At 33.7% G+C, this 15,955-nt stretch overlaps 1 protein-coding gene across 5 annotated transcripts in view; it reads left to right on the top strand.

Annotated features, from left to right (window-relative positions):
* Positions 1-15,955, top strand: part of LOC148623475 (serine/threonine-protein kinase Nek9-like) — a 78,681-nt gene that overhangs the window by 43,483 nt on the left and 19,243 nt on the right. For 3 of the 5 annotated variants that reach the window (XM_088565285.1, XM_088565283.1, XM_088565287.1), the window contains 6 exons: positions 3,473-3,631; positions 4,879-4,984; positions 6,623-6,784; positions 9,787-9,954; positions 11,582-11,632; positions 12,719-12,733. In XM_088565285.1, coding sequence (XP_088421411.1) covers positions 3,473-3,631; positions 4,879-4,984; positions 6,623-6,784; positions 9,787-9,954; positions 11,582-11,632; positions 12,719-12,733 — 661 coding nt within the window. The remainder of the gene's footprint in view (positions 1-3,472; positions 3,632-4,878; positions 4,985-6,622; positions 6,785-9,786; positions 9,955-11,581; positions 11,633-12,718; positions 12,734-15,955) is intronic. The other 2 variants (XM_088565286.1, XM_088565284.1) reach the window with 1 other exon arrangement.

Raw genomic sequence — 15,955 nt, 5'->3', positions numbered from 1 at the left:
TAAACCGGTTTTGTCATGCTGTTCAAGATAATGCATTAAATCATACAACAATCGAGTATTCTCACCTATAAATCTGTTTTTAATAAATCCCTTTTGAGTATCACTAATAATAGATGGTAATACAGATTTCATTCTATAAGCAATTACAGAGGAAGCTATTTTTATATCAGTGTTTATTAAACTAATAGGTCTCCAATTGCCCATAAAACGTCTTTACCATCTTTTGGAATGCAAGTAATAATTCCCTGATATTGAAAATCTGATAAAGTTCCTGATTGATATCCGAATTTCAAAGAACGAAAAAGAAATGGACCAATATATTTCCAAAAGAATTTGTAAAAATCTGCAGTAAAACCATCAGAGCCTGGACTCTTTCCATTTACCATTACTATCAGTGACTCCGCACATTCTTTATATGTAAGGTTACCCTCACAGAAGTTTCTTTGTTCTTCTGTGAGTTTAACATTGTGACTGAAAAAAGATTCATCATCAGTGCTAAAGATTCTCCTTGAATACAGATTCTTATAAAATTTCTGTTGTTCAAGAAGAATTTCTGAATGATTAGAAATGTGATTACCCTTCTCATCTATTAATTCAGTAGTGGTTTTCTTAATAAAATTTTTCTTTTCTAGTTTGCAAAAATATTGTGAACATTTTTCTCCATTTTCATGCCAGTTTGCTCTTGATCTAAGTAGAATGCCCTCTATTTTTTGTTCTCTTTTATTTTCTAACTCGGACTTCTTCTGATTTAAAGATAATAATGTATTGGCATCAGGTGCCGAATTCATAACATCTTCTAGATTCTGTTAATCTTTTCCAGAGTAATAATCACTTCCTTTTCCTCTCTCGACTTTGCTGCAATACTATATGATATTGACATACTTCTAATCTTCATCTTAAGGATTTCAAAAAACAACTGATCATTACATAAAAGTTGAATATTCAAAGGGTCATTCACATCTCCAGAAGAATAGTATTGAGATACTGTGTCATTTATGCACATCTTAACTTTTTCTACATAATTAAGATCTCAAAGCAGCTGAGAATTAAATTTCCAGTACCCCCTCCCTCTCCCCCTCAGAATGACTTTTAGGGTTTCCTGATGTAAGCCATGGATTTTGTCATTGGTCTATGAAAGGGGACCACCTTCTGATGTGCAATTTGTCTGGAAACATTGAATGGCATATTAAAAACTTTCACATATTCTTTATTACATGATGCCATTGTGCACCTCCTTTTAAGCACTCCTGGACCAAAGGTTCCCATGAGTTTATGTCATCACTTTACGTTTGTCGTCCACGAATTTTTTTCATTTTGCTCAACTACATTTTGTACATGAAAACCTCATGACCAATTTTAACCAAACTTAGCAGAAATGATGTCTGCAAGAGCATCTACAAAAGTTCTGCTTGATGAAACAAGATGGCGGCCAGAGGCTATTTAAGCTTCTGATTGGTTAATTTTCCAAGGTCAAATCCTCTGAAACCAGTGTTGCCAATGTTTGAAACTTGATAGGGTTAATTATCTCAATGCCCTTTACAAATGATCTACTTTTTGTATTGCTCAGGTGGTTCAGTGGGTGGTTGTGATCCCTGAAAGTTGCCTTTGAAACCCTAAGGGGAAACACATTTCTGCTTATATCTCTGCATTTATGTGGCTCAGGTGGTTCAATGGATTTCAGGAATGACGTTAGTAGCAGAAACTTTCTAAACCTTTTGTTTAAATTGTCAGTTATATGACAACATGACCTCAGATTCTCCAGGTGAGTGATTCAGGCTCTTTAGAGCCTCTAGTTTGTTTTTACGTCTGAATGACTAAAATCACTTATGTGGTTTCAAATATGTTTTCTATGGAGAGGAGTTGGGGTATCACAAATGGAGGTTTGCTTGCAGTTTTTATACAACTGCAGAACAAATTTGTGGTTGTATATTGGTATGGTGCTGTCTTCATCTGTCGTCATAGTTGTTGGTAGACACATGGTTTTTGTGCAATAGTTTGAGTGTTAGGTGGCTGTTCTTATTAAAATTTTATTATAAGGTTTTAACTCACAAATGGAAGGTTATTATTGATTTTTGGGGTTTTGACCCCAACAGTTTTAGAATTAAGGGCCAAAAGGGGGCCTAAAACAAGTATTTAATAGAATTTTATTATATAAGTCAAGTAGAAGCATAGGAATGTCTATGATATTGTTCCACAACATTCTATACCGCAATGGTCAGACTTGGATCAATTTTGGTTTTAATGACTTGAACTTATCAGAAATAAGGGGCCAAAAAGTGGGGTTAGAAAAATGCATTTTCAGCTCACCTGGCTAAAGGTCAAATATCTGTGGTCAAATTTTCATTTAAACCTGTTAAGTCATTTAGTAGTTATTGCACTTATTGACATTTTATTGTTGTTGCTATATTGCACTTTTTGACGTTTTTTTTATAGATTTTTTATAAAAAAAAAAGATGGCCACCTTTACTAAAAATAGAATATTAGGGTCAGACTGTAGATTTTCGATTATATATCTCCAAAACCGTTCTGATTCAAATTCTGACATAGGGTGAAAGTGTTCAGCATGATGAGTTCTGTCTGTGGTAAAATTTTCATTTTTATCTGTTAAGCCATGTTATGATCCTTATGATAAGTCCTACAAAAGTCTTCTTGAGTCAAAATTATTAGACAGCTTCTTGTTAAATTTATTGTCATTGAAAGACAAAATTTAACCAGGTGAGCGATTTAGGCTCCCGGGAGGCTCTTGTTATGATGTCCAGACAATAACTTGACGTTTAGTAAATGAATCTTTTTGAAATTGTATTGTAAGGTGCCATTCAACCAAAGGAAGACTTGGATTGATTTTGGGTGCTAAGACTTGATCCTCGTATGTAGGAATTAGGGGCCAGAAAGGGGCCTGAAACAAGCATTTACCGTATGTCTGTAGAATTGCTTGAGTAAAAGTGTGATAGATCTCATATAAATTTTACTACAAGGTGCCATATACCACAAATGATTGGGATTGATTTTTAGAGTTGTTGAGTCAAATAGGAATAAGGGCCACAAGGAGACCAGAAACAAGTATTTTTCTCTGATATCTGGGTGATAGCTTCAGTGAAAGGGAATGAATTGCTTTTGAATTGAACAACAACAATATCGTAATATTGATTTTACAGGTTTTGACTGGAACCATTTAGGATGAATAAGGGCCAAAAAGTGAGTACTTTGGTTCTGGTCAAATTTTTATCCAGTGTCAAATGTCTAATTCTAATCAAAATACAAAGCTGTGTCAAATTTGATTTGTGTGTCCATACTTGCTGCAATTGTTCAGGGTTTTGACCTATGCAGTTGTATCAAGCTTCACCATGCAAATCACTTTATTCTAGTTTTTCATATGATTATCTATAGTAGGAACATTGACCTTTGAAAATTTGGGAAATAATCTCACAGGTGAAAAAGAATGCTTATTTTGTACTAGCTTTCTGTATCATAGGTTAAGACTCCAGGAAAACATCTAGTCAAGCATGTTATTGGTGGAAGTGACGGAACATTTCTGATAACAACAACAGGGCGTGTTTTGGCTTGTGGCAGTAATGAACATAATAAACTAGGACTTAATTCTGAAATGTCTGGACTGAGGAAAAGAAAACAGGTAGGGAGGAAATATGGGTGTGTGAATTGTCTGGACTGAGGAAAAGAAAACGGGTAGAGAGGAACTTTGGGTGTGTGAATTGTCTGGACTGAGGAAAGGAAAACTGGTAGAGTGGAACTTTGGGTGTGTGAATTGTCTGGACTGAGGAAAGGAAAACTGGTAGTGAGGAACTTTGGGTGTGTGAAATAGCTTGCATGAGAAAAAGAAAAAGGGTAGTGAGGGAAATGTGGGTCTGTGAAATGGCTGGCATGAGGAAAAGAAAAATGGTGGGGAGGGAAATGTGGGTGTGTGAAATGGCTGGCATGAGGAAGAGAAAAATGGTAGGGAGGGAAATGTGTTTTTGTGAAATGGCTGGCATGAGGAAAAGAAAATAGGTAAAGAGGGAAATGTGGATATATGAAATGACTTTGCAGCTCAGATCCTTTGAAAATTTCTCTTTCCTGATACTTGATAGGTAACAAAGACATCATATGTAGTTTCATGTTACTAGGAATTTTGTTCTCTTAATTTTGTGTGGGAAAGGTCGCTTTTAACTTACATATTTTCTTAAATATACTTATACTGTAAAGCAGCTGTTCAGTGCAACTTCTCTGTAACTATTCACTGAATTTCATTGAATGAGAAACCATAGGTAGTTGCTCTTATTACCAGGAAATTTTGTAGGAGTTATGCCCCTTTGAATTCAGAAATTTTGTAGGAGTTATGCCTCTTTGAATTCAGAAATTTTGTAGGAGTTATGCCTCTTTGAATTCAGAAATTTTGTAGGAGTTATGCCCATTTGAATTCAGAATTTTTTAATATTTTACTTCTAAAGCAGTATATTTGTGCAACTCCTCTGAAACTTAACTAGTCAGTGGAATTTGAATAGACCAGGCAAAAATACTGCTTATAATTTGTTGTGCATTTACTTCATTATATTTCAGGGTATTTCATGATTTTATGCGTATTGAATCATAAGATCTGTGAAGCTGAACAATATTGAGTGTTAAAAAAAATTTTTTGATTTTTTTTTCATTGAAAAAAAATCCTAGATTGCATTAAGTATCAACATTATGATAAACTTTGGATAACTCACAATGAGGAAATATCAACAAGCCATGTGCACTTCATTGATATGATAAAATCTCAGATTCGAAAATATTCATAGTCATTCAAAAACATCAATAACAATAGTGTTTTGCTAATTTCTCATGATTTTTTTTCACATCTTTATTGATTTGTGTATATATTTGTTTGTTTCATTTCAGAGTTATGATATACCTTGTAAATACACATTCAGCACGGTAAAGCCTTTGGTCAGATATAGTATAGTTACCATAGCTACCAGCAACACACACTCAGCTGCTATTGATAGTAGGTTAACATAGAATCTGTCTAAAACTTACACTATCAACTACCATGTTATTAACATATAATGTGTACCAGTCATAAAAGGACTATTACTGATGTGATGTACAGCAACCAGTGCTGAAAGTTTTAACATATATATCCTTACACACAAATATTGATAAAAAATTGAAATGACATGTGATATAAGGGTCATGAATAATTTCCAAAGGTCCCAGTGAGCTTATGCCATAACTTTGCATCTGTTGTCCATAAATGTTTCACATTGTGCTCAACTACATGAAAACCCCTCGACCAATTTTAACTAAACGGCAAAAATGATATATGCAAGAGCCTCTTCAAGAGATTCACTTTTGATTCCGCTTGATTAGACAAGATGGCTGCCAATAGTCATTTAAGCTTCTGATTGACCATCAACTCCTCTGAAACCACAGATACCAATGTTTTGAAACTTGACAGGGTTAATGACCTGAATGCCCTCTACAAACAATGTACTTTTTGAGTGGCTCAGGTGGCCATTTTGGCCTATATCTTTGCTTTTACTAAGCCAATAATAGGGTTGATGACCTCAATGCCCTCTACAACGATCCACTTTTTGTGTTGCTCTGATGCCTTAGCTGGTAGCTGAGGCCTTTCAGAGTTGCCATTGAACATCTTATAAGTTGGGTTCTGCTTGGTTAAACAAGATGGCTATTTAGACTTTAAACGATCAAATGATGACATGATTTTAAGTTTTCCAGGTGAGTGATTCAGGCTGCCAGAGCTGCTAGTATTGACTATAAATTCACTGACCTGTAATTACATATGGTACCGATAAATACAACTAGAAACATAAACCATATACTATCATAAGGTGTCTTAATTATCAGTGTATGGTTACCTATTAACTTTTGGTGTCTTAATCACCAGTGTATGGTTACCTATTAACTTTTGGTGTTTTTATTACCAGTGTATGGTTACCTATTAACTTTTGGTGTCTTAATTATCAGTGTATGGTTACCTATTAACTTTTGGTGTCTTAATTATCAGTGTATGGTTACCTATTAACTTTTGGTGTCTTAATTATCAGTGTATGGTTACCTTTTAACTTTTGGTGTCTTAATCATCAGTGTATGGTTACCTATTAACTTTTGGTGTTTTTATTATCGGTGTATTGTTGCCTATTAACTTCTGGTGTTTTTATTATCAGTGTATGGTTACCTGTTAACTTCTGGTGTGTTAACTTTTGGTGTTTTTATTATCAGTGTATGGTTACCTGTTAACTTTTGGTGTATTTATTATCAGTGTATGGTTACCTGTTAACTTCTGGTGTTTTTATTATCAGTGTATGGTTACCTGTTAACTTTTGGTGTTTTTATTATCAGTGTATGGTTACCTGTTAACTTTTGGTGTTTTTATTATCAGTGTATGGTTACCTGTTAACTTCTGGTGTTTTTATTATCAGTGTATGGTTACCTATTAACTTTTGGTGTTTTTATTATCAGTGTATGGTTACCTGTTAACTTTTGGTGTTTTTATTATCAGTGTATGGTTACCTGTTAACTTTTGGTGTTTTTATTATCAGTGTATGGTTACCTATTAACTTTTGGTGTTTTTATTATCAGTGTATGGCTGCCTATTAACTTTTGGTGTTTTTATTATTAGTGTATGGTTACCTATTAACTTTTGGATCAAACAAGTATGGACAACTAGGAGTTGGAGATTACAAGAAAAGGTTGACTGTGGTAAAGGTCGGAGGAGAGCTGACAGGAAAACAAGTGATAAATGTTGCATGTGGAAATGGCTATACTGTTGCTGCCACTAGTGGTTTGTTATAAAATGTTCAAAACAGTTAACAGTTGTTTTCTATTATTGGAGTGTGTTTAATATCACATAGGATAATTTTATATGACCCCAAAAATTTGCAGTCGTGAATGTTATTTCCCATTTGGCGTCTGGGGACACTTGATTTCTGTGCAATAACTTAAGTTGTGGTAGGCAAATTGTTCTGATATTTTTTATATGAATTAACCCCTAAAAGAAGGTTTCTATTGAATTTGGACTTTGTAGCTCCAACCACTTTAGAATAAGGGGCCAAAAAGTGTAAAATAGGTGTTGTATTAAAACCTTTGTGGATTGTTTTTTTTTTTCTGATTTTAATTATTTTTTTTTATTGTGTTCATTAATAAATTGTGGTAAACAAATGTATTAGTATATTTTATGTGTTTTGAACTGTTGTCAAGTTAGAGGGGGTCAAAGTTGGGCAACACCCAAAAAATTCAACATTTATTTTTAGTCTATTTTCGAAATTTTATTTATTAGACTCCTCTTTAAAATCCCTGCCTGCAATTTTCAATCTGATTTCAGATATCTCTTATGGTTTTCGAGATATAAGGGGTCAAAGGGGCTTCACCCGAAAAAATTTGTTTTAATTTTTGGTCTGATTTTGAACATTTTCAATTGAATTTAAAATTTTGTGCAACATAGTGTGTCAAAATTAATATTGTGTCTACACTTGCCCCAACTGTTCTTGCTGCGCTCAGCGAAGCTTTCTATTTTGTGAAGCAGTATTTGACTCTTTTGCTTGACAAAGGTTTACTGAATCCTGTCACAATTACTTAATATCTGTTATGATATGTTTTTTTCCTCTGAAGTTCCTCTTCTAATAGTACTAAACAGAATATCTAAATGAATTATATTTCGGATGTCATATTAAAATATTGCATGAAATTTCTTTATGTGCCAAAACAATTGTTGCCATTCCAGTTGTTCAAATTAGAACAAAAAAAAGTCAGCTGTTTTTTATATACAAAAACCCTTATTCTGATTTATGAATTAAAAAGGAGATATGGGGAATATGTAATTAGATGTTATTAGATAAAAATGCTGCTATTTGGAGATGTGTAGTTCAGCTATGGTGACAAAAGTTCAGAAACTATTAATGTTGAAAACTTTTATTGTTAATATGATAATTTAATACATTATGTCATAAAAGGGATGTACAACAATGATTTAAATGACATTATGCACATTTTTATACAACCACAATAAAAAATTGTGGTCATACAATGGTATCATGCTGTTCTTGTCTTCACTCTCCTTAGACACTTCATTACAATAACTTAGAATAAGTGTATAGGTCTTTATGAAATTATACTACAAGGTGTCACACCAGGAAAGGAAGCCTGGCATTGATTTTAGGGGTTGTAACTTGAACTATTTGGGAATTAGGAGCTAGAAAGGGACCAGAAACAAGCATTTTCATGATGTCTGGACAATAACTTGAGTAAATGTAAGTTTATTTCTTTGAAAATGTACCACAAAGTGCCATACTATGAAAGGAAGGCCTAGATTGAATTTGGGGAATGTGGCATGCACCATTTATAAATTAGGGACCAAAAAATGCCTTTAAAAAAGGCATTTTCCTATGTCCAGGGAAAAACAAGTTGGAGTCCTTCGAATCTAACCCTGTAAATTGATTTTTGGATTTTGGACCAAGTGTTCAAATCTGTAACAATAGATGGAAATACACAAGGCACAGAAATTACTACAGTAATCTATTTATAGATCTTACATTTTATAGTCACATATTTTGAACATGTCTATCATTTTTGGTTGAAGTAAAGTAAGCATATTCTAACATCGAAGAAAGAGTGCTAATTGTAAAAAAAGGATTTACTTATATCAATACAAATGTATTATATTGATATAAATATTGCATACCGTGTACACAGAAACTTAGTGATTTTTCAATTTCTATAACCAGATGAGCTACCTTACAAATGTAATTAAGACCAGTTCAATGTAATAGTCAATAAGGACTTTTTATTACCAGGTATGCTGTCATAGAGTGATCCAGGGAAGTGATGCATTAATGTTTCACATTTTCTTGGCCATAGTTTTCACTCCTCTCATTAGTAATCTCAGGATCCATCACTGATTCTCCACAATCAAAATTTTGAGATGTACAGGAATCACTATGTCCATGTAGCTTATCCATCTAGCATTAACTATTCAATGGCTTTTGATGAAACATCATAGGAAGTTTAGGCATCATATGTAGATGTATATGAAGCAAGATTATTATTACTGTATGCTTATAATCTAACACAATTTTGAATACTGTAACTAGGAATTTTAATCCAGTTAGCTCAGACAAAGGTCTAATAATAACCACAAAAAATAAAATTCTAGGTGTTCTTTGATAAGATCAGAATATCAATGTTTTATCTCATGTGGCCTAACAAAAACTAAATTCTGGGTATTCTTTGACATGTTTATTTTTCATTGTGTGGATATTGGGTGAAATTAGGAAAATGCCAATCTAATTAAAAGCCAATCTTGAAGCTTCCGGTTTTCTGCTATGTCGTGTGTGAAATGATCTCACATGCGACATAACAGAAAACTAGGAGCTGCGAGATTGGCTTTTAATTTGACTGGGGAAATGCTTAATTGCATTTTTTAAAAAGTTCTTTGAATACTTTCGTTCTGTGTCAGAAACTTGTACTGTATTTACCATTTAATCACATTCTAAGTTTGAGCTGTACTAAGCTTGAATGTTGCGTCTATACTTGCCCAAACTGTTCATGGTTCAACCATTGGGGCCCTATCAAGCTGCATCCTGTGAATCAATTTATTGTGATTTTGCATCATTTGTATCATTGTGATAACAAGTTGGTCTGTAATATTTGATATATATATATACCTATAAGATTGTTGTGATAAAACTGGTGGTGATAGAAAGTTATACCACAGATGGTGCTCAATGATAACAGTTTCTTTATATCACAACTACAATGATATTTTAATGCATTTAATCACATTTCCAGATAATGAAATTTATTCATGGGGTAATGGTGAGAATGGTCGTCTTGGTGCCAGATATGAAGGAAAAGGTCCTAACAATTTATGTACTGCCTACCCCAGACCAGTATTTGGATCTTTGCATGATGTACCAAACATAGCTGCCAGACATTGGCACACCATCATCATTGCAGGTATTATTTAAGTGTTGTCATTCCATCCTCATTGCAAGTAGTGTTTAGTGTTGTCATTCCATCCTCATTGCAGGTAGTGTTTAGTGTTGTCATTCCATCCTCATTGCTGGTATTATTTAAGTGTTGTCATTTCATCCTCATTGCAGGTAGTGTTTAGTGTTGTTATTCCATCCTCATTGCAGGTAGTGTTTAATGTAGTCATTCCATCCTCATTGCAGGTAGTGTTTAATTGTTGTCATTCCATCTTCATTGCAGGTAGTGTTTAGTGTTGTCATTCCATCCTCATTGCAGGTGGTGTTTAGTGTCGTCATTCCATCCTCATTGCAGATAGTGTTTAGTATAGTCATCCATCCTCATTGCAAGTAGTGTTTAGTGTTGTCATTCCATCCTCATTGCAAGTAGTGTTTAGTGTTGTCATTCCATCCTCATGGTAGGTATTGTTTAGTGTTTAAAGTAAGTTAAATTTATCCAATTTATCTAATTTTGGCTGTCTTGATGTCTTTGCCTCACCCCTTCTTAACTCTCACCATATTGAATTGTTTGAAAAAAATGTCTAGATTTCGATATTTTGCAAACTTATGCAAATTATATGCAAATTAATTGCATCATAATGCTGATGCTGATTGTTTCATATAAGATAAAGGTTGGTGATCACAGGGTGGGGTGAATGGGATGAGGAAGTGGTGGGTCAGTGGGCATGCACAGGAATATGGGTCTGTTGTCTGAAAATGGTCATGCTTGGTAATTTTTTGTCATTTTTCATCGGATGTGGTGCTCACCAGGCTTAAGACAGTGTGTGAAGTGCAATTTCTAAAAGTTGTTCCCTCTGATGGTAATTTAAACCAAACATTGTTCATTACAGTCATAAGTGGAAGGTCGGGGGTCTCCAGAGAGGTCACTAATGAGAAAAAATTAGTTTTTTTTTGCAAATCTTCGCCTCTGATTGGCCTAAAACCGGAATTGGTTAGTATATGGGGTTGACATTGTGGGTGGGAGTGGTGAGAGACATCATTATTCTATAGAAACCAGGTGAAATGAAGCACTATGGATCCATTCTGTTGTTGTTACAGGCCGAGAATTGAGCCCTACCCTAAAAAAAATCACAACATTTGTGGCCTTCTTAACTCATGACCTCTTGTTCAGCTGTCAAGTCCTTATTTTTTATCAAACTCTGTATAAATAGCCTCACTTCGAAGTACATTCACTCTGCTTACATATGAAATGAAATTATGGTTTCCAAAGTGAAAAATAAATTTGCCAGAACCCAAAGATTGGAAAACAGCCCATGACCATATACATATGTATATATAGTTCCCGCATGGTAAGGGTTAAAACAAGGGCCTAAAAGGGGGATAATGGGTGCTATCATTAGTATTGATAGGAAAGTTTTTTTTATTTGATTTTTATGACTCAGATGTCAATGTGTTCCTTTTGAAATTCTGTTTTAAATCTTTTGCAGGGTAGACTTTGAAACAAGCTATTTTATGGGATCTTGTACCTTGAATGTGAATTATTGTAAGTGATGCATTATTCTTAGGTTTATGAGTCATTGTAACAAAAGTTCTATGCTAGAGTTCAACTTGTTGGTCAATGCTTTGTACTGCTTACATACTGTTATCATTTTCAGAAAAAGTGTTGAATCAAAAGACAATTAGAAGTAGAATATCATCACCCAGCTGTAAGTAAACTTTGAACTATATCAATATTGAGAAGGTACTAAGGTCATGGAAAAAGATTAAACAGTTTTATTTAGCTACAAATAAATGAATACATCTACAAATATAATTGCATTTTGTCAGTTGTCTCTAAATTAGATATATGATTCTCAATTTATTGATCAAAACATTATAAATCTAAATTATGATCTATGTACCTAACTCATTTATCATTCATTCTTGTAAAATTTTAGCTACACTATTTAAGTACACTTTGTATTAATCAAATATTCATTTCAAATAAAAACTTCCTCATGAAGCCATGTTTAGACATAAATCACTCATCGAAAATAGATTCAATATCTACAATTATTATTTATGTTCAGGAAACAACTTCCTTACTAATAAGTGTGAGGTATCAGCATCTCATGCAACTTCTTGGCTTTATTTGTTAATATGTTTTTGTCTTTGCTTGGTTACTAATATTCTTTGTATGATATAAAAGTCAATTCAAAAATAATAAAGATTTAATAATCTGAGGTAGAGAAAAAACAAGGGTCATAAATTATAATATGGCTTTCTATTTTGTGTTGCTCAAATTTGATAAAGTGACAGTGTGTGTTTAGTCCTTGTCATTACAATTCTTACGTAGTAAATAATCCTTTACCTTATAAAAATACCTTAATTAAGTCTGATAAAAGTGCAGCTCAACAATTAAGGGTGGTATAGTTTAATATTACGAGAATTGATATGGTGAATATGATGAGACAACAACCCAGTCAGGATGAAAAATGTCAGGTCAAGGCCACCCATGGATCTTTAATAAACGAAGAGGAAACCCTCACACCAGGTGGCAGGCTTCAGCTGGTCCAAAAACAAAATTATAAACACGTACAGAAAAGTAGTTACTCCATGATCTCCATTTCACGTCTTCATAGATCAAGACATCAAATTTTCTAGAAACTTTTTATTGATTCAAAGATGGCTGTTAGTGCACCACTTTCTATTTATTAATATATACAGCTTTGGAAGACATAGTAAGCTGTTCTTTTCAGTAAGTCTAAATTTCTAGAAATGTATGAAATGATATGAATCCAATATATGTTTAGCCCCACTTGCTCATGGTAAGTATACTGAGTTCTTACTAATAGCACAGCCAGTTCTGATGTGATTGTTTGGGAATGCAACACATTCATTGAAAATCATTTCATTATATTAATCTCACCAAAAAGTAATGTTATATATTTCTTCAAGTTCAGTGATATTATAGTTTTACATTTTAGGTGTCCATTTTAACTGAAATTTGTAGGAATGATAAATCATCTTTACACATGATTCACCATTAGCTCCTTGAACTTAGTATTTTAGGTAAACTGATAAAGTCAGTGACAGTTTCTAAAAGGTATACTCCTCACTATTAAAATTATATAATTAGGTTATACAAACCAATACTTATACTTTTTACCTGAAGGAAACATCCATATGAGCTTATGCTTTCACTTGGTGACTGTTGACAATTTCTCTTTTCAAGTCAACTTCTCAGAAATCAGAGATGATGTATAAAATGACTTCCAACTACTGTCCACATATGGTTCATAATTATTGAATAAGTTTTGATTCTATTTGGTCAATTAACATTCACAAAACTCACATTTATGGAAGCTGCACAATGTAGTAGTATTGTATTTTTAGCTTACCTGTCCAAAGGCCATGCGAGCAATTGCCATCACTTGGCGTCTGTCGTCGTCCGTCGTAGTTAACAATTTTTCAGAACTCTTCTCCTCTGACTCTACTTGACCAATTGAAACCAAACTTGGTATGAATGTTCATTAGGGTATACTGCATAGAACTGATCTGAGGAGTTTTGATCTGTCGAAAAACATGGCCGCCATTACTAAAATAGAACATAGGGGTTAGACAATAGTTTTTTGCATATATCTCCAAAACTGTAAAGTTTAGCCAAATTTTGACATAGGGTGAAAGTGTTCAGTATGATGAGATCTATCTGAGGTCAAATTGTCATATTTAATCTGTTAAACCATGTTGGTATTATTGCCCTTTTTCCACATTTTTTTGATATTTTTAATGATATTTCTTTAAAAAATCTTATCCTCTGACACTATTTGACCGATTGGAACCAAACTTGGTATGAATGTTCCTTGTGGTATCCTATAGAACTGATGTGGGGATTTTTGATCCGTTGAAAAACATGGCCACCATTACTAAAAATAGAACAAAGGGGTCAGACAGTAGTTTCTTGCATGCATCTCCAAAACCATTAGGTTTAGCTAAATTGTTTCAATTGCTGAAATGACCCTTATTATAAGGCCTTCAAAAGTCTTCAGGGATCAAAGTTGTCAGGCAACTCCTTGTAAGAGTTATTGCCCTTGAAAGATGAAAAATCTTTCAATCACTGATATGATCCTTATGATAGTCCATCCAAAGTCTTCTTGAGTCAAAATTGTTGGACAACTCCTTGTTAAATTTTTTGCCCTTGAAAGACAAACTTTAACCAGGTGAATGATTCAGGCTCCTGTGAGCCTCTTGTTTTTTTAACATGTCACTTCTTCTTCAAAAGAGTGCACAAGGATTTACATTTAAATGTATAGATATTGAAATTAAGGAAAGGTAAAATGCAACACACATTGGAAACAAATAAACACAATGCAGTTGCCTTATATTGTGTCAAGATTGTGTTCATGTTGAGTGTGTAAATCTTACTATGATCACTTTGAGTTAAATAAAGATAGAATGTTATCGTGGAGGTTATATACAAACTCTTAAATTTTAGCAAGAAGTAATACTAATACTTTACTTTATTTTAAAAGGTTAAGAACTAATCTTCCCTGAGGCCCTCACAAAAAAATAAACAAATTACAGAGGTAAATTACAATGCCACAAAATGAGTACTAGTATACAATACATAAGTGCATGCAAACAAAGTTTGGGGAGTATATAGGAATCACCCTGTCTATCTGTTTGTCCATCTGTTTATCCATATTTCTTGTAGCCCAACTCCTCCTAAACCACAAGGGATTTTGATGAAATTTTATTGGGAGATAAGGTATCATATGTAGATGAAGGAATAAAATTACTGTCAGTGGGCTCTAAAGGAGATGATCCAAATTAAGTATTTTACATGTTAAAACATATTCTGACATGAATTAAAGTATTCAGCATGATGAGATCTATCAGTGGTCAATTTTTGGTGAAAGTCTGTTGACCCATGTTGGAGTTATTGCCCTTTTTTGACATTTTTTTTATGTTATTTCAAAAATTTTCTTCTCAGAAACAGCGAAACGGAACTCAATGAAAGTTGAAAGTCTTTTTGGTTTTTTAGGGTATCCTTAACGAAATGACCGTTTGGAGTTTGATCTGTTAAAAAAACATGGCCACCATTACTAAAAATAGAACATAGGGGTCAGACAGCAGATGTTTACATATATCTCCAAAACCGTTAAGTTTAACCAAATTCAGACACAGGGTAAAAGTATTCAGCATGATGAGATCTATCTATGGTTAAATGTTGGTGAAAAACTGTTGACCCATGTTGGAGTTATAGCCCTTGAAAGGCAAAAAATTACATTTTTAGCAGTTTTCACCCAATATCTTGAAAACTATAATAGTTAGAATGAAACTTTCAATTGATGAAATGATCCTTATAATAAGTCCTACCAAAGTCTGCATGGATCCAAAATTGTTGGATAACTCGTTGTTAGAGTTGTTGCCCTTGAAAGGCAAAAATTTAACATGGTGAGTGATTCAGGCACCTGGGAGCCTTTTGTTTGAATTTTTAGGGCTTCATATTTTTTGTTGCTTTAGCTGGATTGGTGGGAAGCTTTAACCTCAGTCCCACACTAATTGCCTATTTATGCCAGTTTCTTTTTTCATTATTTAGGGTTTGATAAATATTTCTTTACAAAAATCTCAGCAACTCTTCATTGGAACTCTTTGATATTTTGTAAGCAGTTTTAGCTTGATGGAAACTATTTAGCTTGGTCGCACAACAACTTATTGAAAAGTTCTTGCTCCTGGCCATATCTATTTCTAATGTTCCTTTGCATTTTAGCATTGGCAGGAGTATCCATGTCCTGTGGGCATATTTGGTATTATCTTGTACATTGATCAATGACAGGTGTTAAGACTGTCATGCTAAGTACTGTAAATATCTTGATTACTCAAATCGTTTTCATTTTGTCTTATTATCATTGAATGTTACAGTTGGCTGATGACATTCTTCTTCTTGTTGTTGTTCACCATTACACTTGAATGCCAGTCTCCTCAACAAATCTGGCCATCTTCTGTAGGTCTTCCACAGGTCCATACAGTTTCTCTGTAATGGGGGT

The sequence above is a fragment of the Perna viridis genome, chromosome 2, assembly GCF_037379345.1.
Source record: "Perna viridis isolate PV_CMFRI_1.1 ecotype Kerala chromosome 2, ASM3737934v1, whole genome shotgun sequence".
NCBI classification, from domain to species: domain Eukaryota; kingdom Metazoa; phylum Mollusca; class Bivalvia; order Mytilida; family Mytilidae; genus Perna; species Perna viridis.
This window is presented reverse-complemented; position numbering and strand designations above follow the sequence as displayed.